The sequence below is a fragment of the Monodon monoceros genome, unplaced genomic scaffold (genome assembly GCF_005190385.1).
Source record: "Monodon monoceros isolate NGI ecotype Baffin Bay Population unplaced genomic scaffold, NGI_Narwhal_1 Super_Scaffold_1, whole genome shotgun sequence".
Lineage (NCBI taxonomy): Eukaryota > Metazoa > Chordata > Mammalia > Artiodactyla > Monodontidae > Monodon > Monodon monoceros.
This window is the reverse complement of record NW_021703765.1, coordinates 61,239,248-61,264,507: the sequence shown is the minus strand read 5'-3', so window position 1 is coordinate 61,264,507 and position 25,260 is coordinate 61,239,248. Positions and strand designations below refer to the sequence as shown.

The window sequence follows — 25,260 nt, the reverse complement described above, 5'->3', positions numbered from 1 at the left end:
GTGACTTCCACTGTAATTGGGCAAACTCTCATGAGGGAGAAAGATGATGAGACAGGCACGACCACAGACCACAGAACGCTCAGTGTCACACCAAGGAAGTTCGGTCTGTGAGCGCCCAGAGGAGGGAGCAACCCCTTTGCTGTCCCCGGGGTTAGGGAAGGCTCCTCAGACCAATGTCTTGGATCTGGATTTTGAAGGAAGGGCACTCCAGTTAGAGGGGACAGCACATGCAAAGGTTTTGAGGTAGGAAGTGCTTCTTCAGAGGTCAGAGGCAGCTCGGGTTTGGCAGTTTGGCGGCGTTGGCCCAATCAGTACTGAGGAGCAGGTCCCAAGACAGACCCACGCTTCTCATGGCAGCCTGAGCTTCCTGAATGCCCATTTCGCAGGTGAAGTAGCTGAGGCTCTGCTAGAGTAGGACTGAGAATCCAGAGCCTCTGCGCCACGCTGCCTCACAGCCAAAAGGAACGCCGAGGGGAGACGCGGGGACCGGGTCGGGGACACAGCAGGAAGGGGATGGTGGGGCGGCCCGCGGAGGCCAATGCGAGGCCGGAACCCTCCGTCCGGGATCCCTGGCGCGGCGGACGATCGAGGCCGAGCCACGCGCACAGGGCATGCCGGGAGCCGCGCCGGGGAAGTGCGGGCCGGGAGGGGCTGCGGCCGGGGACCCGCGCGCGCTGGAGCGGGGTACAGCGCGCCCGCACTTCGCGGGGAATGCTTCTCGAAAGACTAGGAGCTCGCTGCACAGTCGGGCCCTCAGAGTCACTAGGACTCCAAAGCTCGCCCAGAAGCGAGGGCGCCCCGGAGTGCGCCACCGTCCGGAAGTGCGGCGCCGTCGGTGTAGGGCTCGCCGGGAAATGTAGTCCCTCGGGGGCGGCCCGGGGCGGTGGCCGCACGTCCCGCGGACCCGGTGGCCCATCGGGCGTGGACCCGGCATGGCGGGGCCGGGTGGCTCGGGCGGCCCGATCGGGACCGGGGCCCTGGCCGGTGGCGCGCGGTCCAAGGTGGCCCCGAGCGTGGACTTTGACCACAGCTGCTCGGACAGTGTCGAGTACCTGACGCTCAACTTCGGGCCCTTTGAGACAGTGCATCGTTGGCGGCGCCTCCCGCCTTGCGACGAGTTCGTGGGGGCCCGGTACGGCGGGGCGTGGGGGTCCTGGGGAGGGGGTGCCTGAGGAGGTCCCAGGCGGGGTGCTGGGGCGAGGCCGGGCCGCCGTGTCCCGGAGCGGGACCCGGTAATGGCGGGGGGGCGGGTTTGTCCACGGCAGGGGAGGGGCTTCCGAGGGAGTCCCGGAGCGGGGTGGCCCCGGGCAGGGTACTAGAGTTAAGTTGTGTTTGTGGGTCTCGAGCTGGGGCCCCAGGTGCTCGGTAGTGGGGTGCGAGTGTCAGGGGTCTCCACATGCAGAGTCCTTTGGGGGTACTGGTGGAATTCAGGAGTCTCGATCGATCTTGGCAGTTGAGAGGTGTTATCCGACTTCTGTGGCAGCCTCAGTGCCAAGTCTCATTCCTTGGGTGCCCCCAGGAGGGTCCTGGCCCGACCGCCACCCACCCCTCTCTTTCCAGGCGCAGCAAGCACACAGTGGTGGCCTATAAAGATGCCATCTATGTATTTGGTGGAGACAACGGGTGAGTCTGGATTGAGGAGGGAGAAGCACAGTGGTGGGGACTGGGTCTCTGCAGCTCCACTGCCATCTCTCCAGATATTAGCTAAGCACTCGGCCTCAGCTTCCAAATCAGTGAGGCTCCCTCAGCACTGCAGCACACTCAGGACACGGAAATGTCCCTTTTGTTCTGAGTGAGTGGACACAGCCTTGAAAGAAACACATTTGCCATGGCTGCCACCCCTGCCAGGCACTTCTTCCCTGCACCTCCCTCTGGGCCTCATCCACATGCTCACATGGCAGTTGAGAAGGTTTGGAGGATACAGATTTATTTCCTTCCCCCATTTTTCACTTTTGTAAGGGTTTTCCCACATTTTGCTGTACATTCCCAGCAAACAGCTTTTCCTGACAGCACATCTCCATCCCATGAACAGTTCCCAGTGGCTGGTTTCCTTTGGTGAAATAATGGCCGAGGTGAACCCTTGGTTTGTGCAGCCGCATCCTTCTCCTGGAGTGTTTTTCCCAGGAGCTGGACCACCCCAGAGGGAAAGAGCTGTCTTAGCGAGGGCGGGACCACATCAAGTGCAGGGTGCGGGCACAGCAGGCAGGCTTGTTCTGCACCAGGAGGCAGGGTCTGGTCTGGTCCGGTCTGGTCAGGGAAGCCTTCCTGGGGGGCTGATGACCTGAAAGATGAGTAGGAGTGAGCCAGGCAAAAGAGGAAGAGTGTCCCGAGCAGAGGGTTCAGTGTGGGCAACCACCCAGCAGTAGGAGAGTGTAGAACTGTGCTGCCCGGCATCCACTGGGCTTCCGTCCCTCGTCCACCCCTTCATGTACTCAGGAGAGGCTAGGGATGCCCACCAGGGCTCTGGAAGGTTGGGAGCCTGCTTGATGTGGGGCTGAAGTTGGGCTCCTGGACAGACAGGGCTCAGTTCAGGTTACAGCTTTGTGGTTTGGGGCAGGTGGCTTAAAGCCACCAACTGCACCCTGGTCTCCTCTGTAGAAGGGGGTGGGCCTCTGCCCTGCTTTTGCAGGGTGCTCCTAAGGGTCAGTGAGCATAGGGCTGTGAGAGGCTGAGGACAGAGGTGTCCCTGTGCTGAGGCACACAACTCATCCTGCCCTGGAGTCCTGTCCCTGCCTCTCAACCATAGGCTCTGGCTTGTAGCCCAGGCAGGGCTGGCCTCTGATTGGTGCTGCAGCCATGGTCCTGCAGGATTCCCTGGAGGAGCTGACCTGGGGCTGACAGAGTGGGCAAGCCCCCACGGGGACCTTCAGACTGGGTAGAAGGGTCTCTTGGGCGTGGCCCCTGGCTTCCAGCCTGTCTTCCTCAGTCTCTCTCCCCATGTGCGGCCAGCTAGAGTGTGTTCCTTCTTGAGTCATAACCCTGGGATGGTTCCCTCTGAGTAAAAATGCAAGCCCTCCTGGCAGTTTGTGAGGCCCTGCCCGCGTCTGCACCCACGGCTCCCCTGCCTCTGTCTGTGCTGCACTGGGTGACACCTCTGCCTTGCGGTGTTCTGATTGCACCAAGCATCCTCCTGGTTAGCCCCTTTCGCTGGCTGTTCCCTGCTTCCCACCCTTCTTGCCCCTCCTCTAAATCTCCTGTGAGTGAGGCATTCCCCCACCCTTTGGACTAACCGGACCAGCCAGCAGCGCCCCCTCCCCTTCTGCACCTCTTACTGGCTCCATTGGCCCCCAGGCACACAGATGTTTCATGTCTGTCTCCTCGGCCAGGGCTGGACCTGTATTCCAGCACCCAGACAATTCAATAAATGTTTGTCACTTGAAGGAATAAAATGAGGAAGAGGCTTCCGCCCACAGATGTTTACTGCAGCCTTAATGAGAATCCCCTGAACCAGAAAAGGCCTGGTGTCCAGCGCAGGGCAGCGGGTGGGGACATCCCCCGGAGTGTTCTGTAGCAGGTGGAGTTTGAGTGACAACTGTGTAGCGAGAAGCAGAAACATTTTCTGTACGATGTGACACTAAGAAACAGGATAGGAATTTGTCTCATTCTAGTTGCAACTTTGTACAGACTGGCTACAAAGGTGCTCATGTAGCTGGGGTGGGGGGTACAAATGCGAAAGGGGAGGGACTACAGTCATGCCTCTGCTTCCCAGCCCCAGCCCCCTGGCTCCGTGGCCTCAGGCAGGCCCTTTGGTCTCCCAGGCTGTTTCCTGGAGGCGGAGGCTAAATGAGGAGGCTGGGGTGCTGGGCTCCTGTTGGGTGGACGCCCTTCTCCCTCTTACTGATAAGGGCTGGGTGGTAACGTGCGGGTCTTTTTTTTTTTAATTAATTTATTTTTGGATGCGTTGGGTCTTCGTTGCTGTGTGTGGATTTTCTCTAATTGTGGCTAGCGGGGGCTACTCTTCGTTGTGGTGCACGGGCTTCTCATTGCGGTGGCTTCTCTTGTTGTGGAGCACGGACTCTAGGCACACAGGCTCAGTAGTTGTGGTGCACGGGCTTAGTTGCTCCGCGGCATGTGGGATCTTCCTGGCCCAGGGCTCGAACCCGTGCCCCCTGCATTGGCAGGCGGATTCTTAACCACTGCACCACCAGGGACACCCCAACGTGCGGGTCTTGTTAGGTGGTGGGATGGCCAGTGGATTTGCTTTCTGCTTTATTGTATCTTTTTTTTTTTAATTTATTTTTATTTTTGGCTGCGTTGGGTCTTGGTTGCTGTGCACAGGCTTCTCTCTAGTTGCAGCGAGTGGAGGCTACTCTTTGGTGCAGTGCACGGGCTTCTTGTTGGGTGGCTTCTCTTGTTGCAGAGCACGGGCTTTAGGTGCACGGGCTTCAGTAGTTGTGGCAGTTGGGCTCAGTAGTTGTGGCTCGTAGGCTCTAGAGCGCAGGCTCAGTAGTTGTGGCACACGGGCTTAGTTGCTTCGCGGCATGTGGGATCTTCCCAGACCAGGGCTTGAACCCGTGTCCCCTGCATTGGCAGGCGGATTCTTACCCACTGTGCCACCAGGGAAGCCCTGCTTTATTGTATCTTTAATGTAGTTATTACATTAGCTTTGCAATAAAGAGGTGGCAGGAAGAGAGAAAAGGCAAGGGACCTCCTCTGACATGTGAGCCAGCGTCTGTGTCGTATGGCGCAGCCTCGGAGAAGGGGTGCTGCAGCCCACAAGTGGGCGTGTGGGTGGGGATTCTGGAATGGGGTGAGGCGTGAGGAGCCTGGGATCATGCTTGAGTCCTGACCCCAGGCAGGCTGGTTCTGCACCAGCTGGGGAGCTTCCTTTGGGGTCACCTCTCTGGTCCCTCTGGCATCAGCTGGTTGCCTGGCCCTGGCTGAGTCCCCCAAACAGCTGCCCCCACCCCCGGGCACAGTGTCCATCTCCTGGGTCCCTGGCTGTCTTTCAGGAAGACGATGCTCAACGACCTCCTTCGTTTCGACGTGAAGGACTGCTCCTGGTGCAGGTGGGTGTCCCCAGTTCCAGCCCTGTTTTTCTCTAGACACGGAGCACCACTGGGGCCTGACTGCCAGCCAGGTCCTGCTCATGGAGAGCTAGAGAAGCTTCGAGGAGGAGATGACAGCGCCCAGGACTGCTCTTAGTGATCCCCTCTATTTCCTGGCTTTCTTTTCTGGTCTGTAGCTGAGATTGGTTTTTCTGGATCCTGTTATTTAAGGGGATCTATTTGATCCAGCTGTGGGTCCTTCGATTCTGCCTCAGGAGAGCTCTTCAGTCACCAGGCCTGTCTCCTGGAGCCGACAGGGGGACCATGGGCTGATGGGGCATTCCAGAATGGTCTCTGCTGCTGCAGGGTGCCGCCCAGGGGCTGGCAGCAGCGGCTCCCCTGCCCTCCCTGCCCTGTGGGGCCCATCCTCTGGCAGGAGACCCCACACAGGCAGTGGGCAGCCTGTAGGTCCTGGCTTCCCTTCCCAGCTGTATGGCCTTGGGCATGACACCTGTCATCTCTGAGCACTGCACATTTGTGCCCATCTGCTCCAGTCCAGCCCCCACTGGGAGCAGCTCACAGCTGAGGAGAGAAAAAGATCCCAGGATTAGGAGGTGCTGGGCTTCCTCCTGAGCTGTGCCAGCTCCTTGTGCAGGAGCCCCTTGGCACCAGGCTCTGCGGCAGCTCTGGGCGCTGCTCTCTGGGTTGGGGTCTCACTGCCCCGCTTCGACAGAGGAGGATGTCCACGCCCAGTACTCACAGTTGCTGAATGTGGCCCAACAGGTGGCATCACCCCTTGCCCAGACACCCGGGTGGTGCTGGATTGCTTTGGAAGTTTGTGTGTTGTTTCTCTCACACTTGATTGTAAAATGTGTCCAAGAGTTACAGATTAATTTAAAAATCACTCTCAAGACTTTATAATTCTTTGTTAAAAATTGCTTAAGTATAACACTCTGAAAAGGAGCAGCCCCAGGAAAGCAGTATAAACCGGTTTTTAATTCAATAAATAAGATGTGTGGACCACCCATGCTGCCGGATATGGTGCAGTTGTGGGGATGCAGGTGTGGATGGTTCCAGAGTAGCAAGGACATCTACCACATGATCCATTTAAAACAATTACTCAGACGCATAAATATGCCTGGGAAAGGTGGTGGGGAGGCACACTCAAGGTGTGGATGGTGGTTTCTGGCAAAGGAATTATACATATGTTTCAGTGCTGTTTTTTGGGGTTTTCTTTATTGGCAATATTTTAAGGTTTCTATAATGAGACAGGTATTACCCTCAAAATACAAAAGCAAAAATAAGTTTGGGGGTGAGGGGGGCTGCCCCCTGCCGACACCCACTGCCCCTTCTTTCCCACCAGGGCCTTCACCACTGGGACCCCTCCTGCTCCCCGCTACCACCACTCGGCCGTCGTCTATGGCAGCAGCATGTTCGTCTTTGGTGAGCGGCCCTCCTCCCATCAAGCCTCGACCATGTGCTGTGCTTGGCCAGCCTCTCTGTGTACTGTCCTCTGAGTTCCTGGGCTGGGTTGAGGCCCTCTCATGGGCCCCTTTCCCTGACCGTCCTGATCTCCTGGGGGTGGAACTGTCTGCCTCTGTGGCCAGGCTGGTGTCCCCCAACCAGGGGCAGGACACGGGGTTCTGCTCCTCTGTCACCAGAGCCTCGAACAGGGGCAGGCAGGCAGGAGGTGCCCCCGAGGGTCAGAGGGGTCCCAGAGTACATTTTAACTGAGGCTAGATCCTGCCCCAACCCCCTGGGTTTGATGACTGAGTTGCTGCCTTTGGATGTGATGGCTTCTCACTTCCTTTACAGGGGGCTACACTGGGGACATTTATTCCAATTCCAACTTGAAGAATAAAAATGACCTCTTTGAGTACAAGTTTGCAACCGGCCAGTGGACGGAGTGGAAAATTGAAGGACGGTGAGAGACTTTGCTGAGACCTTTGGGGTTGTGCAGGCTGCCGTGCTGGGTCTCGGGGGGCAGCGGGCCTGGATCAGCTCTGTAGAATTACAGATGATGGGCATTAACTGCCAGTCGCTCCTGTCTGCGCCTCCCCCGGCTCTTAGATACCCTCCTTCCAGAGGGTAGAAGGGATAAGTGTACTGTGGATGGCACTTCTCTGGCCCTGTTTTGCACGCACCCCCTTGATATTGGGTGGGAGCTGGGAAGGGGCTCTGTGCCCTTGAACATGTGAATCCTTGTCCAGCTGCCCCAGCCTCATGAGTTCAGCCTCTGCCACTGTCCCTTATTCCCAGTGGCCCAGCTGGAGTCCCCAGAGCTCCGGTCACCAGGTGTGGGCACGGCAGCCCCAGGGCCCAGCAGCGGCGGCACTCGTAGGCTGTGGCCCTGGCCTCATGGGGCCATGAGGCTCAGATCTGCACGGGGCAGCTTCCCTGCTCACCCCCTCCTCCTGCCCCAGGTTGCCAGTCGCTAGGTCAGCCCATGGCGCCACAGTGTACAGTGACAAGCTGTGGATCTTTGCCGGCTATGACGGCAACGCCAGGTAGGTGGCAGCCCAGAAGTGCACCAAGGCACAGAGCAGCCTTCCTGCGCTGGGGAGGGGGGATTCGAGCTGGGGGTTTCTCAGGAGGGTGGGTGTGTAGACAGGGCTGGGAGAATAGGAAGATGGGCAGGACGAGGGCCACTGAGTGGAGCCCCTGCCCAACCCTCACAGGGGACAGAAGTTCTGGCACCCCTGAAGCCCCCGGGGCGACTAAGGGGGTGGCGAGCCCACCCATGTCTGTGCAGCTGGCCGAGGATGTGCTGGCTCCACAGCCCCGAGGCCATAGCTGGGTATCATCAGAGCCAGGGGTCGGGTGGTGGCCCCTCGAATGGCTGGGGTGAGGATACTCGGTCCCACGGTGAGCAGTGACCTGAGTGAGCAGGAGGGTGGCAGCGGCAGGGCTCAGACCCTGCCCGCCTCCCCATGGAGGGCAACAGAGGTGCCTGCCTGTGTCATGGGCCCTTTCCTCCTTGTTGTAGAACATTGGCTTTGCTGTATTTTTCTGATTACAAAAACAGCACACGATCATTCCCCAGGAATTCAGCGTTACCGAAGCCCCAAGTGCTGCAGGGTTAGTGGTGGCTTCTGTGAAGGCCTCTCCTGGCTCCAGGGGGCCCGGCCCAGCAGGGATTCAGTGCAGCCGAAGCCCCCACCCCGAGGCCGCTCCATAGTCCCCTGGTCAGAAGCCCCCTTGGTGCCTTGTCCTCCTGGAGCCTTCCCTCCTGGCTGGGCCCAGGCCCACCCTGACTGCCAGCCCAGCTGTGGGGTCCCGACCCCTCTGTCCTAATGCAGGTTGAACGACATGTGGACCATCGGCCTCCAGGACCGGGATCTAACGTGCTGGGAGGAGGTGAGGGGCTGGGGCCAGGGAGGCCGCTTTGTTCCTGGCCTCGCCAGGCCCTCCTGACATCCGGCCCAGCCCTCTCACAGTCCCCGCGGTGGTTACCCAATGACTACGGGCTCCGAGCCTGTGACTGGTGCAGTTTGGGGCTGATCCACCCTTCTCTGAACACAGTGGGGGCGGCTACTGTCGGGGTCCTGGGCAGTGTGTCTAACCACTGCCCTGTCTCACCTGTAGTGAAGACTTCAGCCCCAACTGTTCAAGACTGGGCCCATTCATATGGGGGCTTTAAGCTGTTCCACAAAAATGGACCCATGACCCCTCACTCACGGAAGGTTCAGGAGTGAATATAGCCCTAGCTCAGCGGGTCGGCCCCGGACCAGGAGAAGGGCTCATGGCTTCCCCAACCACGCAGGTGGCCCAGAGCGGCGAGATCCCGCCCTCCTGCTGCAACTTCCCAGCGGCCGTCTGCAGGGACAGGATGTTTGTCTTCTCAGGCCAGAGCGGGGCCAAGATAACCAACAATCTCTTCCAGTTCGAGTTCAAGAACAAGACGTGAGTGCCCTGCTGGTGGGGCCCCCGTTAGCACACCACACCAGTGCCCGGGGCTGCCTGTGTGGGCTCCACACACAGCCAGCACCTTGGGAGCGGGGCCGTGAGGGCCCTTACGCAGCCTGGACCTGAGACCCCGCAGGCCCCTCGGGGGGTGGCTGCAGCCCAGCATCCTGGGACCTAGGCGGCCTCCCTCCTTGTCCCAGTGTGAAGACAGCCAGCCACCCCTTCCAGCAGCTGCCTCGCCGGGCAGGTGCCACCCTCCTGCCCTGCCCCTGCTGCCTGCTCTATGTTGGGGGACGAGGGTGAGATAGGACCCCATGATGGGCTGCGAGGAGCCAGGCAGGGCTGGTGCCAGGATGAAATGGGGTGGGGGGTTCAGAGCCCAGGTGGAGGCTGCAGGGGAGCACGAACCCCCACCCCATCGCTGGTTCACATGCAGCGTGAACACACATCACAGGTGGACACGCATCCCGACCGAGCACCTGCTCCGGGGCTCTCCGCCGCCCCCGCAGCGGCGCTACGGGCACACCATGGTGGCCTTTGACCGCCACCTTTACGTGTTTGGGGGTGCAGCTGACAACACACTCCCCAACGAGCTGCACTGCTACGACGTGGACTTCCAGACCTGGGAGGTCATTCAGCCCAGCTCGGACAGTGAGGTGAGTGCTGCTGGTCCACAGGTGGGCGGGCCCAGGGCCAGGGGCTCCAGACAGCCAGCAGGAGCAAGGCTGGGACACCTGGGGCCCTCAGTCCTGGACATTGCCCTGGCCCGACCCCGGCCTGGGCCCCTCTGGCCTGTTCTCCATCTTACCACCTATGGGCTAACACTTCATGGCCCAGCATTGGCACTGTGCTGGGGATGTTCTCCCGGGATGCATGCCTTGACCGCAGCCAGGCTCCCATCTCGGCCGTGCTGGGAGCACCCTCATCCTGTCACTTTCCCCCCACACTGTCCCCACAGCACCCATCCCCACCCCAGGCGGGGACAGCAGCGGTCTCTGGCCACCTGTCCGGCCCTTGCTGAGGGGCCGTGCACCTGCCTGTCTCCCCCAGGTCAGCGGAGCCGAAATGCCCGAGCGAGCATCTGCTTCCGAGGAGGCACCTGCCCTGGGCTCCGAGGAGCGGGGCGGCTGCAAGAAGTCCCGGGATGTGTTCGGCCTGGACTTTGGCAGCACCACCACCAGGCAGCCCACCCTGCCAGCCTCAGAGGTGAGGGCCGGCACCCTCATGCCCACCTCTCACGCCCTGAAGCTGGTCCTGTGCTGAAGAGGCCAAGGCTCAGGACTTACACAGCACGTGAGACGAGGCCGGGAGCCCATGCCCTGCTGGACGGGCCACATGGGTGCAGCACATGACACCCAGCACCCTCTGCCACCTGGTGGGGCCACAGGGCCTGTCCTGTCTGTGGGCCCACACAGGCCCCGCCTCCCCCCGCCCCCCCGCATGGTTGTGTGTGGGGGGTTGGGGGTCCTGCCCTGTGGCCCCTCCTTCCAGGCCACCGGCGCCCTCCTTGCTTAGAGCCTGGCCGCGGCCAGGCCTCAGCCAGCCCTGCTGCTGGAGACCCCGCCCTGTCCCTTCCCCTCCAGCTGCCCAGCGGAAGGCTCTTCCACGCGGCTGCCGTGATCTCCGACGCCATGTACATCTTCGGGGGCACCGTGGACAACAATATCCGCAGTGGGGAGATGTACAGGTTCCAGGTGGGGCAGCCCGCGCTGCCGGCCTGAGGCGGAAACTGGAAACCGAGCCCCTGGGGGGCGGGGCTTTGCGGGGGCGGGGCTTGTCTGGCGCCAGAGCCGAGGCTGCACCTGGTGGGCCGGCAACCCCTCTGAGGGGTCGGGCGGTTGGGCCCGGGTACTCTGGAACCTGAGTGCGGGAGGGGCCGGGTGGCCCCCCGCAGAGCCTGTGGGGGGCTGGCTGGGCGGACCTGTCCAGCAGCGTGGTCTCTACCTGCAGTTCTCCTGTTACCCCAAGTGCACGCTGCACGAGGACTATGGGCGGCTGTGGGAGAGCCGCCAGTTCTGCGACGTGGAGTTCGTGCTGGGTGAGGTGGGTTGCCCTTCTGTGCCCGCTGGCGGCCCCCGCCCCCAGGGTGAGGGTCCCCCGCCCTCCACCAAGGTGTCCCTCTTCCGGCAGAAGGAAGAATGCGTGCAGGGCCACGTGGCCATCGTCACGGCACGCAGCCGCTGGCTCCGCAGGAAGATCGTGCAGGCGCGGGAGCGGCTGACCCAGGTGAGGGCCGCCCGCCGCCTGGGCAGAGGCTTCCGTGGGGTGTTCTTGAGCGCCCCTTCCTCTGCCCACAGAAGCTGGAGGAGGAGGCGGCCCCGGCACTCAGGGAGGGCCCCGCTGGGGCCGCGGGTGGGGCCCGGCCACCCCTGCTGCGTGTGGCTATCCGCGAGGCCGAGGCACGGCCCTTCGAGGTGCTCATGCAGTTCCTCTACACAGACAAGATCAAGTACCCGCGGAAAGGTCGGCCTGCGCCGCGGGCGGGAGGGAACGGGATGGGGTGTGGCCACCCTGGCAGGGGGTGGCCGGGGTCTCCGAGGCTTCACCCCACCTGTGGCTGAGCCACCTCGTTGCGGAGGGAGCCCGGGCACTGCGCCACCCCCAACGCCCCGCCAGAGGCTCAGGGGTTCTTGGGCACAGGCCACGTGGAGGACGTGCTGCTCATCATGGACGTGTACAAGTTGGCACTGGGCTTCCAGCTGTGCCGCCTAGAGCAGTTGTGTCGTCAGTACATCGAGGCCTCCGTGGACCTGCAGAACGTGCTGGTCGTGTGTGAGAGCGCTGCCCGGCTGCAACTGGGCCAGCTCAAGGTGCGGGGTGGGGCCCGTGGCAGCCTGTGCCCCCGCCCCACCTGCTGTGGTAGGCCCGGTGAGGCCTGACCCAGTGGTCTGCGGCCTGTCTGTCCAGGAGCACTGCCTGAACTTCGTGGTGAAGGAGTCCCACTTCAACCAGGTGATCATGATGAAGGAGTTCGAGCGCCTCTCATCTCCTCTGATCGTGGAGATTGTGCGGCGGAAGCAGCAGCCGCCTCCCCGCGCCCCCTCGGACCAGCCCGTGGACATCGGTAGGGACCCACCTGGTCCCCGAGAGTGGTGGACAGGGCGCAGCCACCTTGGGCACAGGGTCCTACCGCAGGTGGCTCAGGCTCGGGCAAGGCAGAGACCTGCTCAGCGGGCTGGGTGCCAGGGTGGCATCTCCCAGGACCATTCCTGGGGGAACATGGGCCCTGTCCAGCGAGTGCTGCCCTGACTGGGACGCCAGGCATGAGGGTCTGCAGCGAGCAACGAGCTGAGGGTCCCACGATTAGTTGCCCAGCTTCTCTTCTAGGTGGGCCCACATCTGGGCCTGGTGAGGGGTGGGCACAGCCCTCAGACGCTTGGTGCCTCCCTGTCCCATCCCCACCCAGCCAGGAAGGGACCTCACAGACTCTTTCACCCTGTGGCCCTGGGGCCTGTGCTGCCTCGGCCACGGGCTCCAGGTGACACAGCTGAGGGGGCGCCAGCACTGGGGCAGGAGAGAGCTCAGGGGGCCGAGTCCGGAAGAAGGTCAGACTCTGGGGGGACAGAGCCTCAAGGGCCAGAGTAAGGCCTCTGATCTGGGAGTTTCGTTCAGGGGGGCAACACGGGCAGATGCACAGGAGGCGGTGCCCTGGGGTCCTGCATCCTGAGTCAGAAGCTGCCCTCTGGCTCAGGCCCCCTCTACACCCCCAGGCACGTCTCTGATCCAGGACATGAAGGCATACCTGGAGGGGGCGGGCGCGGAGTTCTGTGACATCACGCTGCTGCTGGATGGGCACCCGCGGCCAGCCCACAAGGCCATTCTGGCAGCCCGCTCCAGGTGGGTGGGGTGTGTCTCGCGGGCGGATGGATGGGTGGGCAGCTGGGCACTGGCTGACTTGCTAAGGGTCGGCCCACCGTCTGCAGCTACTTTGAGGCCATGTTCCGGTCCTTCATGCCCGAGGACGGCCAGGTGAACATCTCCATTGGGGAGATGGTGCCCAGCAGGCAGGCCTTCGAGTCCATGCTGCGCTACATCTACTATGGCGAGGTCAACATGCCGCCCGAGGACTCACTGCATCCTCACCTCTGGGGCTCCCGGGTCATTCCCAGGACAGCTTTGGGCCCTGCTGGCTTGGCCTGGCCAAGCGATTTCCTGAGGACTTCTTAGTGTCCAGTCTCTTCCGGGTTCTCTGGAACAGTCGGTTGGCTGGCTCAGAGAGGTTTGCAGTCAGGAGAGACGGGTGGGTTCAGAGGAAGGGGTCATGGCTCCGTGTGGGGTGATTCCTGGCCAGGTCATGTCTGTGGGGGTCTGAACATGGGAGGCCAGGATGCCCTTCAGGGCTCTGTGAGGCCGTGGATGTTTCAGCAGATGGGCATGTGGATACTTTCCTGGGGAGAGGAACCTGTGGTTTTCTTTGGATCCTGAATGGAGCTTTGGACACCTGAGTGGTTCAAAGCCCATGTAGAGGCTCTGCCTGGATGGGAGCCCAGCTGTTGTGGTGGGTGGGCCCCCCTTGACCTGAGCAAGAGGCAGCAGCCCTGGTTCAGGGCTTCTCCGTCCCTGGTGGCTCCCCAGGGGGAAGAGGGCAGCTGGGTGGGAGGAAGGCTTTCTTGGCCCACAGCTCCTTAACCAGCCCTCAGCTACCTGTTCGCGGCGCCCTACTACTACGGCTTTTACAACAACCGGCTGCAGGCGTACTGCAAGCAGAACCTGGAGATGAACGTGACGGTGCAGAACGTGCTGCAGGTAGCTGCCCTGGCCCTGGGCCTCTGCCTGCGCGGTGTACGGGGCAGGGGCAGTGCCTCAGGGAACCTGCCGTTCCAGATTCTGGAGGCAGCAGACAAGACGCAGGCGCTGGACATGAAGCGGCACTGCCTCCACATCATCGTGCACCAGTTCACCAAGGTCAGGGCCCTCCCACCCAGTGCGCTGCCTGCCCCGTCTGCAGGACATACTCCCCTTGGCGGTGGCCTGGGCCAGGTGGGAGGGGCCCTGGCCGCCTTGTGCAGCAGTGGGTTCTGGGGATTACCGGGCAGAGCTGTCCACCCACTGGCTGATCCTCACCCCGTACTCGTTGGTCAAGTCCCCAGAAGACTCCTTGGCCACCTGGCCCTGGCAAGAACACGGCTCCATCCTTCTGGCCTTTGGTTGCCTCCGCAGGTCTCCAAGCTGCCCACGCTGCGCTCGCTGAGCCAGCAGCTACTGCTGGACATCATCGACTCCCTGGCCTCCCACATCTCAGACAAGCAGTGCGCAGAGCTGGGTGCCGACATATGAGGGCCCACGTGGTGCTGCCCGCCCTGCCTCGCCCACTGCAAAGACTGTGCTGGCCACGTTCGGGCCTGCGGCCGAGGGGTCGTGTGCCCAGGGCCTCCGAAGGGAGCTGAGTGGGGGACTCCAAATGCCCCATCTCACTGCTGAGGACACAGGTCCCACAGGAAGCAGATGGTGAAGCAGGATCCTGGCTGGCACCCTCTCCCAGGGTGGAGGTGTGGGTGGGAAGCCAGGGCTTAGTGGTGAGGACACTGCAGGAGGAGGCAGGGGCCTGGCCAGGGCCCAGTGAGGGAGATGAGCCCACCAGGGAGCTGGCTTTGGGCCCCCTACACAGCAGGGACCCAGCATGGCTTGTGCATCCAGCCACTGGGTCATGTTGCCAAGACCCCTCAATGTGGGGGCCGCACAGCACCCCCAGACCCTCATCAAGGTTGGTGTAAGGGTTTCCTCCTGCCACCCTGAACTTGGGTAGATGGAGTCCAACTCCAGGTGAATTTTGAGGTGTGACGGGCCCTAAGGTCAGCTCCCAGCCTGCAGGGTCAGCCACTGCAGACTGGGCCAGACATCCAGAGGGGCTGTGGGATCCCACCCACCTGTGTGTGCGTGGGGGCCCTGGGCTGCTCCAGAGAGAAGTCAGAGATGCCCCAGGCCCGCATCTGTCCCTAAGTATTTATTGTCATAGGCTTGCCTCCATTAAAGCCACAGCAGTCCTACCTGCACCCAAACTTCACTGTGCAGTCCCCACTGGTGGCTCCAGCCCTCCGTCCTCCTGGAGCTGAAGCTGGGCCATGTGGCCCGATGGCTCAGGATAAGCCAGTCTTGCCTGGTTCTGTTCATGCCAGCAGCTCTCCACCCCCACCCAGGGTGCCCCAGTCACGTAGTGGGAGGGCTGGTGGGAGGAATTCAGGCCAGCCTCTGGCCTCTCCCCACCTGAGGGGAGCCCTGGGGGCCCGGAGCTGGCTCTCCTGGCTCCTGGGCTGCCCCGTAGGCTCCGAGAAACTGAGGACAGGCCACTGAGTCCTTCCCTGTCCCGACAGAAGGTGCCAAGTCCACCCCAGTGGGGAAGGCACCATTCTGCCCCTCTTCTGGGAACAAGAACCCTTCTGCCCTGGTTGCCAGGAAGCCACTTTGGGGGAAACACAGTCTCTGTCTTCTGAGCCTTAGAGCTCGTTTCCTGCCTCTAGTTGTGCCCCATGTAAACGCAGCATCTGCCACTCCTCAGGCCTTGCTGAGAAGCCCCAGGTGGACATTCTTAGGCAAGGGGTGCTCACCTGTAGGCCCAGCAAGCTAGGAAATGGCCTGTGCAAGGTGCACCTCGGCCGGCCCGCAGGCTTGGGAACCACCTGTGACCCTGCTCTCTGTGTCTGCCTCCTGTAATGGCCATTTGACTGTGCGTAACGTGAATAAACGAAGTTTCACTCCAAGGGCCCCACAAAGCAAACCACACAACACAGTGTGGCCTTTTCCAGGACTAGAAAGGATTCAGCGGTGCTCTTGGGGCTGCTGTGGCTGAGGCCCAGCAGGGAGGTCAAGTGTGTGGTTAAGTGCCTCACACACGGAGCTGCTGATCACAGATGCAGGGAGGCCTGCCACGTTCCAGGTGAACTGAAGGAAAATGAGGACAGAGGCGACACCAGGACTGCTGCCCAAGTGCCTGGCCCTCTGCTCCCCACACGCCTCATCCCAGACCTCTGGGGATCAGAATGGTCACTGTGGGGCCCTCACTACTTGCCAAGCATAGCAACCCCAGGTCAGTAATCGCCTCTCTTGTCCGTTTTTCAGATGGGACAGGCCTGGTGGTGAGTGGGGGGCTGACCAGCAGCTGGAGCTCATGCCAGGTCTGACTGCTGGGCAGATTGGATCTGGGGACGGAAGCCTGTTGTTTCCCTGAAAAAGAACTGAGCCTGGCCTGGGTTTCATGGGTGTCTTCAGAGACCAGCTGGCTAAGTCAAGGCTGTTTCAGGTACTAAGGAAAGGGTGCCCAGTATTGCCCCCGAACCTCTACTCACACGACCCCTCAGAGAGCCCTGTACAGTACACGGACACAGAGCTGTACAGTGAGGGCTTTCTGCTCTCCACAGCCAAGGGCTTGGACTACAAGGCCTGAGCCCTCCGGGCCCTACAGCCAATCTGGGGAAACGGGCCTGGTACCCAGAGGAAGGGCCCCAGCCCCCAGCTGAGCCAGAGAGCAGCGCTTCTTTCTAGAATCCACTTTATTATGGCATCTGGCAGGGCTGGTGGACGCAGCTAAGATCAGATCCTCTCAAGGTGGATACTGAGGGAGAAAGAGGCTGAAGCCCTGCCGGGTGGCCCTCACTCAGGCCATGCTGCTGCTCAGCTGCATGGCAAAGTCCTGCACGTGCTCCTTCAGAGTCTGGCGGGCATCGGCCTGTGCCCGCTTTTCCCGTGCCCGCTCCTGCTGCAGCTTGGTCAGCCGCAGCCGCAGCCGCTGCTCCCGCCGCTTGCAGGCCTGCAGCTGGCGCTGGGCCTTGTCCAGGGCATCGAGTGCAGCCTCAGCCCGCCGCTTCCAGAGCAGGGCGCTGCCCACCTGGTAGCTGTGCTCATTCTGGATGTAGGCTCCGGCGGGCGGCGGGAGGCGCAGCATGTAGGCTGAGGGTGAGATGGGCCTCGGCTCCAGTGGAGACGGCTGTCGCTCTGGCTCCCGCTCAGGTGAAGGCTGGGTGCTGCAGCCTGCTTCATCTGCCTGGGCACCCAGGGGCCCCAGGAGGTCTGAGAAGGGGCTGCTGAGGCCAGGCTCCAGCCTCCCGGTGGGGGAGGCAGGCAAGGCAGCAGGTGCTGAGGCCTCTTCCACAGGAAAGCAGGTGATGTCAGCAGGTGGAGGTGGGCAAAATGGAGTTGTGGGCCCTCGGCCCTCAGAGCAGCTGGGGGGAAGAGAGAGAGACTGACAGGCCAGGCTCAGGGCTCGCCGACCCCATTTCACCAGGTCATCTAACCCCCATCCCTGAACCCACTCCACGGGCTCAGAACCCTGTCCAGCAAGGCTGCTGTCAGGCACCCTAAAGCCCAGTCCCTCAGACCTGGGGTGCAGTGGGGCACCTCCCCCTCCGTTGCAGCACGTACCGCTTCCTGCATCGCCGGAGCCGGCTGACATCAGGGGGGCTAGGGGGGTAACTGTGCCCCTTGGTCTTGGTTGTTCGACGCAACTTGGAAAAAGACTCAAATATCGTCGGAACTGCTCCCTCCTTCAGCCTGTGATACCCACTGCGAGGGAGAGCGGTCTGGATGAGGTGGAACAAATCCCTGCCGCCCCAGCCGACCCGCAGGGCATGGAGCCAGCAGGCCCTCCAGCACTCCAGCAAGCTGCTGGGTTAGCTCTGTGGGAGGTGGGAGGCACCCTGCCAACAATGAGTCTGGGGAATGCCAAGTTAAGGCCCCCACCAATCTCTTCCGTGCAAAACTCCTCAGAGTTAAAGAGCGTGGAAAGGCTCCACCAGAACAGGGTAGCCCAGCCAAAAGAACTGATTCCGTTTGTGCACTTGTAGGGAGGGCTGGGGTTGCAGGGAGTGCGCTCTGGCACAGTGATCCCTAGGGGGTGGGTCTCACTGCCCTGGTCTGTCGGGAGAGGAAGCTGAGGTTCCCAGCTGGAGAAACCAGGGCTGCTGCTCCGGGGACCTCCCCACCGGCCGGCTGCCACCCCACTGCCCAGGCCCTGTCCACTGCCAGCTGCCAGGAGGCTCACCTGATTCCCACCAGTTCAAAGCAGTTCTCCTCGAAGTGCTTGGAGCAGAAGTAGATGTACTCGGACGCCGGGTCCCACAGGCCCTGGCCGCTGGGGTCCAGCCGCTGGCAGTTGGCCAGCCACAAGCCCCGCCTTGGATTGTCCTTCTTGGGGAGCCTGCGGGGCCACAAGCCCGTGAGCCCGACGGGAAAGGCCGGCCCCGCTCATGCCGCCCCCAGACCTCGCGCTGACACTGCCTGCGCACAGACAAGGAAGCTGAGGCCTCCAGAAGAAAAGAGACTGGCTGAACATCATCACGTAGGTGAGACTCGAAGCAGCTGGCCCGGGCAGGCGGACCGCCCCTCCTCCCCCACCCAGCCTCCCACTCAAGCCCCGCCCCGACCACAGAAGCGCGTGCGCAGTGGCTCCGCGAGGCGGCAGGACGGGCGCATGCGTAGGGGACCCTCCGCGCGCTGACCTGTGGAAAGAGATGCCGCGGTTGCGCGTCTCGCGCGTGTCCCGTGTGCAGCAGCCGGCGGCGGAGCAGTGACGCGGCATCTGGGGAAGAGGCGAGAGCTCGGTCGCGGGCGGCTGTCGGGGCCCGGAGGGGCTTCGCGCCCCAGGCTGCCACCCCGCTGCAAGCGGCCCCCGAGTGGCGGGTCTTCCCCGGCTCGATCTCGCCCGAACCCCGTCCCAGCCTGTTCTCCAGACTCCCGCTTGCGGCACTCACGGTATCGCCATTGCTGCGCCGCCGAAGTATCGCGATGTTTGGCTCGCGGCGGAAGTCAGTACCATAGAAACGCGGAAGTGCGCGGCGTTCGCCGAGGGGCGGGTCCCGGAAACTGCAGAGAGAGCCCGGGGAGTGGTCGCGGGGATCTCCCACGCCGCCCGGGTCGGGAAACGCCTACGACGGGAACGAGCCCGGCGGAGCTGGCGCGCACGCTTCCTGCGGGAGAGGTTCCTCTTCTGGGCCGGGCGGGAGGTTCCGGGACAGCTCCTCCGGGGGTGGGGCGCGGGAGTGTGTTCGTGCGGGGCGGGGCAAACGCGGCTGGCCCGCGACTCCGACGACCAGAACCGGCCCACTTCCGGCCCCCGAGGAGCGCCTTGGCCGGCGCGAAGGACTCCAGTTGTTTAGGCGGAGAGCGCTTCCCGGTTCTCCGCCCCTCACTCTGAAGCCTTTTTCGGGGGGGGTAACGCGGCAGTTGACTGCTCTGTGTAGCGAGACAGACGTACGGACCTGCAGCATCTTTTCTGTTCGGGAGGAACATAGTTTCCCTAGAAATTCACTTGGAAAAGGAAAGTATCTGGCGTGGGAATTTGGTCGAAGTGCAGCACAGGGCAGACTATGCTCAATACAGAAACTTTAATAGGTAAACACATCTGTAACGTGACAGTCGGGCGACAGGGGGCTTATAGCCGCGCCCTCGCATTCAGTACTCTTCCCCTTCCTCGGCCTCTGCTTCCACCGAGTCCACGCCCACCTCTTCGTAATCTTTCTCCAGCGCTGCCAGGTCCTCCCGGGCCTCCGAGAACTCGCCCTCCTCCATGCCCTCCCCCACGTACCAGTGCACAAAGGCGCGCTTGGCGTACATGAGGTCGAACTTGTGGTCCAGGCGGGCCCAGGCCTCGGCGATGGCCGTGGTGTTGCTCAGCATGCACACGGCCCGCTGCACCTTGGCCAGGTCTCCCCCTGGGACCACCGTGGGGGGCTGGTAGTTGATGCCCACCTGCCAGAGAAGGGGAACATGGTGAAGTTTATTTATTTTATTTATTTATTTTTCATGGTGAAGTTTATACTGTGGCCTCAGAAATTGTAGGTAGGTTGTTTTTTGTGGGGTTTTTTTGCAGTACGCAGGCCTCTCACTGCTGTGGCCTCTCCCGTTGCGGAGCACAGGCTCCGGACGCGCAGGCTCAGCGGCCATGGCTCACGGGCCCAGCCGCTCCGCGGCATGTGGGATCTTCCCGGACCGGGGCACGAACCCGTGTCCCCTGCATCGGCAGGTGGACTCTCAACCACTGCGCCACCAGGGAAGCCTGTAGGTTATTTTTAAAAACGGGGGCCGTGGACCCAGTTTAAATTATGCGCTGTAGGAATTGGTACTTTGTTTTGTACCAATATATGCCAACATCTAATATCCGTTGACTTCATATTTTCACTTTGTGAAGCGCCATCTGAAATGGCAAAACTGGAAACAAATGTCCTTTGTGGAAACTAGTTAAATTATCATACACTTCCTACAGTAGAACACTGTATGATCATAGAAAAGAATGAGAAATCTGTCCCGGCATATAAATATGTCCAAGGTATAATGTATACTTGGTAAAAAGAAAAGCAACTTTAATTCGATTTATGCTTAAAAATACCTGTAGAGTATTAAACACCAGCTAGAGTCTTTGACAGCTCAGGGAATATCATGCTGGAGGAGGACAAACAACGGGGAGAGGGCTGACGCTGTGACCCCTCCCTGCCCTAGTGAGCAGCTAGCAGTCAGCAGCAGCTGGACACAGCCAGTCTCCAGAAGAGCTGGGATGAGCAGGGGGAAGGGCACAGGGGGTTCTGACTTGATAGAGGGGTGCTCTCACACAGCACTAAGGTCAGGCCAGCCAGCCCCTCCAAGTGGGAGTGCTGCCAGCTTCCGTTTCTCTTCGGCATGAGTGGAGTCTGTCACCTACCTTTAAAGAATGTTCTTTGCCCATGTCGCTGGCCCCTTTCTGTCAACGTCACCCGTATAACAAGAGGTGTAATGTGAATATGCACAGACTATCTCTTGAGGGACAAAGCTCTGGAAGGGGAAGAGGACTTCAGCTTTTCAGCCTTCTGCGTCATTTTAATATTTTGCCACATACACACATTTATAATGAAAAAACTAAACATAAACATGGGAAAGACTCCTTGACAATAGTGCACCCCTGAGCAAATGGTTATTAAAGAACATATGGTGAAATCACACTCAGACTGACAAAAAGGAACTTAGAGCAATGAGAATTCAACGTGCTCCATCTGAGGGAGAACTATCCTCTGTGGGGACAGAAGCTGTGACTTCCTGTACCTCCCCACAAGACCGGCCTCCCCACTGGCTCACAGAGACTCAGCCAGGAGGGAAAGCCTGGGCAGAGGGCACAGCACCCCCCAAAGTGCCACCCAGCTGCAGCTGCCTTGGATGTCCTTGCCTTCCGAAGGTCATGGTGAGGTGACTGAAAGGAGAAGTCAAGAATGGAAGGTTTCAACCCCCACCTATAACCTCTGAGGTCTGCAAACCTCTTACGGAAGGTGTAATGAATATTTCCAGATCGGTGAAACCTGTTATAGACTTTACTCTTTTCTGTGAGTCACTTTGCATCTGTCGGTCTTACACCCTCGGAGATGGTCTGTGCCAGGGTGTCTTGAAGTGGGGCTGACAGAGGCCAGGTGGGTGCAACAACTTGTCTGTAGTCAGAGGCAAGCTCTGGCCTTTCCAAATGGCAATAGGATGACACACATATTGCTTCTACTTCTCTTCATTTTCAATCTGCAATGACCCTGGAACGTGCAACTCCCCAAACACCTCAGGAACTCATCAGGGCTCACGAGTGCAGGATCTAGCACTTTTTCTAATGTGGAAGATCAATTGTGAACAAGGACTTTTAATGAAGAAGAGGGGGCAGAGTTAAGGATCCCAGGCGTGGCGAGGCACTTAGCCTGGTGATCACAATAGGTCTAACATGTTACTTGGCTTCCAGATACATGTTACTTTTCTCTGGGTAGACGTTTCATCGTGACACTAAACACGGTTGAAGGAGCCACCTAATTATCAGTGTGATTTTGTGTGCGAGGCAGTGTTCCGAGTCTGGTTTGGAGTAACAGCAGTGAACCACCCTTGGCCCCACAGAAAACACTGCATAATGAATTTAAAATTCTGTCTACAAAAACATAAATGTTACCTAAAATGCAGTGACAACTGGTGACTGAAGTAATGTGAAATCTAAAAACCATGATTTCTAACACAAAATGATACCATAGACCCTGACAGGCTTCTTGAGCAAGCGTGGGAAAATGTGGAGGACAGACATGCTGCAGTCAGACGTCCCTGAAAGCTCCCTCCATTGCTCGCTGCCCCTGAGGCTGTTAGATACTAAAAGCTATCTCAGCCTCAGTCTCTAAACTGTAAGATAGTAGTAGTAGTAGCCCATGAGTGTTACAGGTTGGTTGTAAGAAATAAGGGTACATAAAGTCCTTGCTAAAGATCAAGGCACCTAGCAAATTAATTACTAAACTTGTTCTCCCTGCAGTGCAGCTGCCCTGGAACAGGGTACCCTTCACAAAGGGGCAGCACCCGTCCCAGGATCTGCAGTGGGCGGGAAGGTGAACACGCGTTACTGCCCAGCCTACCTTGAACCCAGTCGGGCACCAATCCACAAACTGGATGGTGCGCTTGGTCTTAATGGTGGCGATGGCCGCATTGACGTCTTTGGGGACCACGTCCCCCCTGTACAGCATGCAGCAGGCCATGTACTTGCCGTGGCGAGGGTCACACTTGACCATCTGGTTGGCCGGCTCGAAGCAGGCGTTGGTGATCTCGGCCACGGACAGCTGCTCATGGTAGGCCTTCTCGGCCGAGATGACTGGGGCGTACGTGGCCAGGGGGAAGTGGATGCGGGGGTAGGGCACCAGGTTGGTCTGGAACTCCGTCAGGTCCACGTTGAGGGCGCCGTCAAAGCGCAGGGAGGCCGTGATGGAGGACACGATCTGCCCGATCAGACGGTTAAGGTTGGTGTACGTGGGCCGCTCGATGTCCAGGTTGCGCCGGCAGATGTCATAGATGGCCTCGTTGTCCACCATGAAGGCACAGTCTGAGTGCTCCAGGGTCGTGTGCGTGGTCAGGATGGAGTTGTAGGGCTCCACCACAGCTGTAGACACCTGGGGGGCCGGGTAGATGGCGAACTCCAGCTTGGACTTCTTGCCGTAGTCCACCGAGAGCCGCTCCATGAGCAGAGACGCAAAGCCCGAGCCGGTGCCGCCCCCGAAGCTGTGGAAGATGAGGAAGCCCTGCAGGCCCGTGCACAGGTCCGCCTGTGGGACAGCAGAGGCCGTGAGGCCACGTCCGCATGAGCCGTGCCACCACCCGCACGGGCCCCCACAGGCCCCGGTCACGGCACACTCTTCCTCTGCAGGTTCACTATACGGGTTCAACCCATCCACAGGGAACATGCATCACACTTAGCAGTTACAGACGTGGACGCACTGCGGCCACACCGGAAAGGAAGACCCTGCACTCATGGTTCTGCTGGGTTTTGCCAAAGTGATGTCCCGGGGAGATCCCGGGCCTCCCCTCCTGTCCAGGAGGCCTTCCCAGGGCCCTTCTCACCAGTTTGCGGATCCGGTCCAGGACCAGATCGACGATCTCCTTGCCGATGGTGTAATGGCCTCTGGCGTAGTTATTGGCCGCGTCCTCCTTCCCGGTGATCAGCTGCTCCGGGTGGAAGAGCTGCCTGTAGGTCCCCGTGCGCACTTCATCTGCAGAGAGGACAGCGTGCCCGAGACTCTAAGGACGGTCGCTGACTCACCGGGATGGCCAGGTCCGAGGAAACCTTCAATTCTACAGGCACGTGCTGCGCCTCGCAGGCCAGCAGTGTCAGCGTCTCACAGAAAAGGTCTCCGTGTGATACACATGCCTCATCTGCTGTTTATGGCTCCGGGAAGGTCCAGTCAACCCAAGGAACAAATGCCAGTGTGGCCAGTTCCCAAAGGCGAGGGAATGCTCACACCGCACAGGCGGTTCTGCGTGTGCGTGTTTTGTTCACACCCACAGCTACACCCGGGGTGTTGCTGAAATGGCCCTGACATACTAGACATCAGCGTGACTTTTGCCGGGCGCCCTCTGTGGCCTGGGTCTCACGGGCTCTAAGGTGACATTCTGTTCTCTCCTGGGTGGCCACCACTGAAAGGTGCTCTCTCCTGGCAGCTCCCCTTGGAAACTACCTCGGGCTTCTGATCTGGAGGAACGCAGCAAAGGTTCTGTGCTTCCCCTTCTAAGTCTAAGGGTACCTACCGACCACGGTGGGCTCCAGGTCCACGAACACGGCTCTGGGCACATGCTTGCCAGCCCCGGTCTCACTGAAGAACGTGTTGAACGAGTCATCCCCACCGCCGATGGTTTTGTCGCTTGGCATCTGGCCATCGGGCTGAATTCCATGTTCAAGGCAGTAGAGCTCCCAGCAGGCATTGCCGATCTGGACCCCCGCCTGTCCCACGTGGATAGAGATGCACTCACGCTGGGAACCAGAATATACGTGTGAGGCCCCTTGTCTTGAAGGCAGCCATTACTGTGTGGCAGGCAAAATATAATAAAATGTTTGTATGTGCTTCAGAGTGTCTGGGGCTTTCTCATACCTTATTTTCTTTTCCAGAGGCTTATGTGACCCTTTTATCCCTGTGAAAACTGGCTTGCCCTGAACCACTCTAGCTGATAGTGAATGCCAGAATTAGCCCCAGAACCTAAGTGTTTGCTACTATACAAAAATTCGGTTATTTAAAATTTTGCAAGCCGTATAATGTCAATAATAAACTCCATGTTATGGCTAGTCACAGTAATTCTCTGAAGAATATAGCAGTTTTTATTGTGTTCTGACCAAATGATAAGGTTAAGTGGTAATTGAGTTGGGAAAGGAAAAGTGGACTGGGACAGAGGCCACCATGGCCCAAGCATGGGTGGTCACTGTGTGTGTTTCATCTGCCCCTCTAGGTCTAGCCTCTGTTCTCTGTCCAGCTCTGTGCTCAAGGAGGCTGACCCATGTGGACTGTGCCCCCTGGCTTTTGGTTGCTTTAGCCAATGTCAGGCACCAGCAAGAGCTGGAGGTTAGAGGAAGGTGTGGTCGGGGTGCTTGACCCTGGCTCCCTCCCTGCCGGGCTGCCTTGGGTCGCTTGAGTTACTTTACAAGGGCACAGAGTGTCAGCAGTCAGCGCTTGTCATAAACCTACCCTCTGAGCTTCTCATAAGCACTCCATCCCCTCACCTCTTCCAGCCTAGGTGTTAATGGCTCCCAGATGGCACAAGTGCTGGGATACTGCACTATCCTTTGGTGGTTTCCTTAAACCCTGCCCGTATCTTTATAAATAGTATCTTCTTAAAGATTGTCCTGTGAGTATCTATGTTGAATGTACCGTTTCTTTCCTGCCGGGAATTTAACTCTAGTCCCTAATCACATGTCTGATTTTAGACACATCATCCTTACAAATACAGAGGTGATCACATGAAATTTGAGGTGTGCCACCCACACTAAATTCTGACTCACATACAGTCCTCAGAACTTGAAGTCCTGTTTTCTATTATACAAGCACCAAATCTCAGAGCAGGAGAGACCAGCTTGATGCAGCAATCCCCGAACATCATCCCAGAGGGAAGCATTCGGTTTGGGAAAGATCTCCAATGACAA

General features: G+C 59.8%; 3 protein-coding genes across 4 annotated transcripts; 1 reads left to right on the top strand and 2 right to left on the bottom strand.

Moving 5' to 3' along the window:
* The first annotated feature begins 1 nt into the window (after position 1).
* On the top strand, positions 2 to 16,363 carry LZTR1 (leucine zipper like transcription regulator 1). 2 transcript variants are annotated; one of them, XM_029223956.1, is made up of 21 exons: positions 2 to 243; positions 1,561 to 1,623; positions 4,953 to 5,009; positions 6,352 to 6,431; positions 6,804 to 6,912; positions 7,412 to 7,495; positions 8,288 to 8,345; positions 8,752 to 8,891; positions 9,349 to 9,550; positions 9,945 to 10,100; positions 10,478 to 10,588; positions 10,845 to 10,937; positions 11,025 to 11,120; positions 11,192 to 11,357; positions 11,535 to 11,704; positions 11,802 to 11,958; positions 12,605 to 12,731; positions 12,818 to 12,967; positions 13,535 to 13,640; positions 13,719 to 13,799; positions 14,055 to 16,363. In XM_029223956.1, the coding sequence occupies exons 1-21, from the start codon at positions 44 to 46 to the stop codon at positions 14,169 to 14,171; spliced, it is 2,523 nt and encodes an 840-aa protein (XP_029079789.1). In that variant the 5' UTR covers positions 2 to 43; the 3' UTR covers positions 14,172 to 16,363. The 2 variants fall into 2 exon arrangements, with proteins under 2 accessions (XP_029079789.1, XP_029079780.1); XM_029223947.1 differs by lacking the exon at positions 2 to 243 and adding an exon at positions 780 to 1,132.
* Positions 16,364 to 16,369: 6 nt separating this feature from the next.
* THAP7 (THAP domain containing 7) lies at positions 16,370 to 18,655 on the bottom strand. The gene is made up of 5 exons (XM_029224003.1): positions 18,578 to 18,655; positions 18,326 to 18,405; positions 17,869 to 18,024; positions 17,250 to 17,390; positions 16,370 to 17,050 (listed from the first exon to the last, which is right to left on the bottom strand). Exons 2-5 carry the CDS (start codon positions 18,403 to 18,405, stop codon positions 16,486 to 16,488), a joined length of 942 nt encoding a protein of 313 aa, XP_029079836.1. The 5' UTR covers positions 18,578 to 18,655; the 3' UTR covers positions 16,370 to 16,485.
* Positions 18,656 to 19,199: 544 nt separating this feature from the next.
* On the bottom strand, positions 19,200 to 24,138 carry LOC114897631 (tubulin alpha-3 chain; the record flags this gene model as incomplete). Its single annotated transcript, XM_029226632.1, has 4 exons — positions 19,200 to 19,574; positions 22,217 to 22,897; positions 23,193 to 23,341; positions 23,877 to 24,138. Coding segments are annotated over 4 exons (1,389 nt in total), but the record flags the coding sequence as incomplete, so codon positions are not given.
* Between the last annotated feature and the right edge of the window lie 1,122 nt (positions 24,139 to 25,260).

Bases quoted from the DNA above. Each gene is read 5' to 3' on its own strand.
- LZTR1 (XM_029223956.1), top strand. From the start codon at position 44: ATGATGAGACAGGCACGACCACAGACCACAGAACGCTCAGTGTCACAC. The intron at 9,551-9,944 runs GTGAGTGCTGCT...TGTCTCCCCCAG, and splicing joins AGCCCAGCTCGGACAGTGAG to GTCAGCGGAGCCGAAATGCC. The intron at 11,121-11,191 runs GTGAGGGCCGCC...CTCTGCCCACAG, and splicing joins CGCGGGAGCGGCTGACCCAG to AAGCTGGAGGAGGAGGCGGC.
- THAP7 (XM_029224003.1), bottom strand. From the start codon at position 18,405: ATGCCGCGTCACTGCTCCGCCGCCGGCTGCTGCACACGGGACACGCGC. The intron at 18,025-18,325 runs GTCAGCGCGCGG...GTGGCCCCGCAG, and splicing joins CGCGGCATCTCTTTCCACAG to GCTCCCCAAGAAGGACAATC. The intron at 17,051-17,249 runs GTACGTGCTGCA...TCTTCCCCCCAG, and splicing joins CTCCGGCGATGCAGGAAGCG to CTGCTCTGAGGGCCGAGGGC.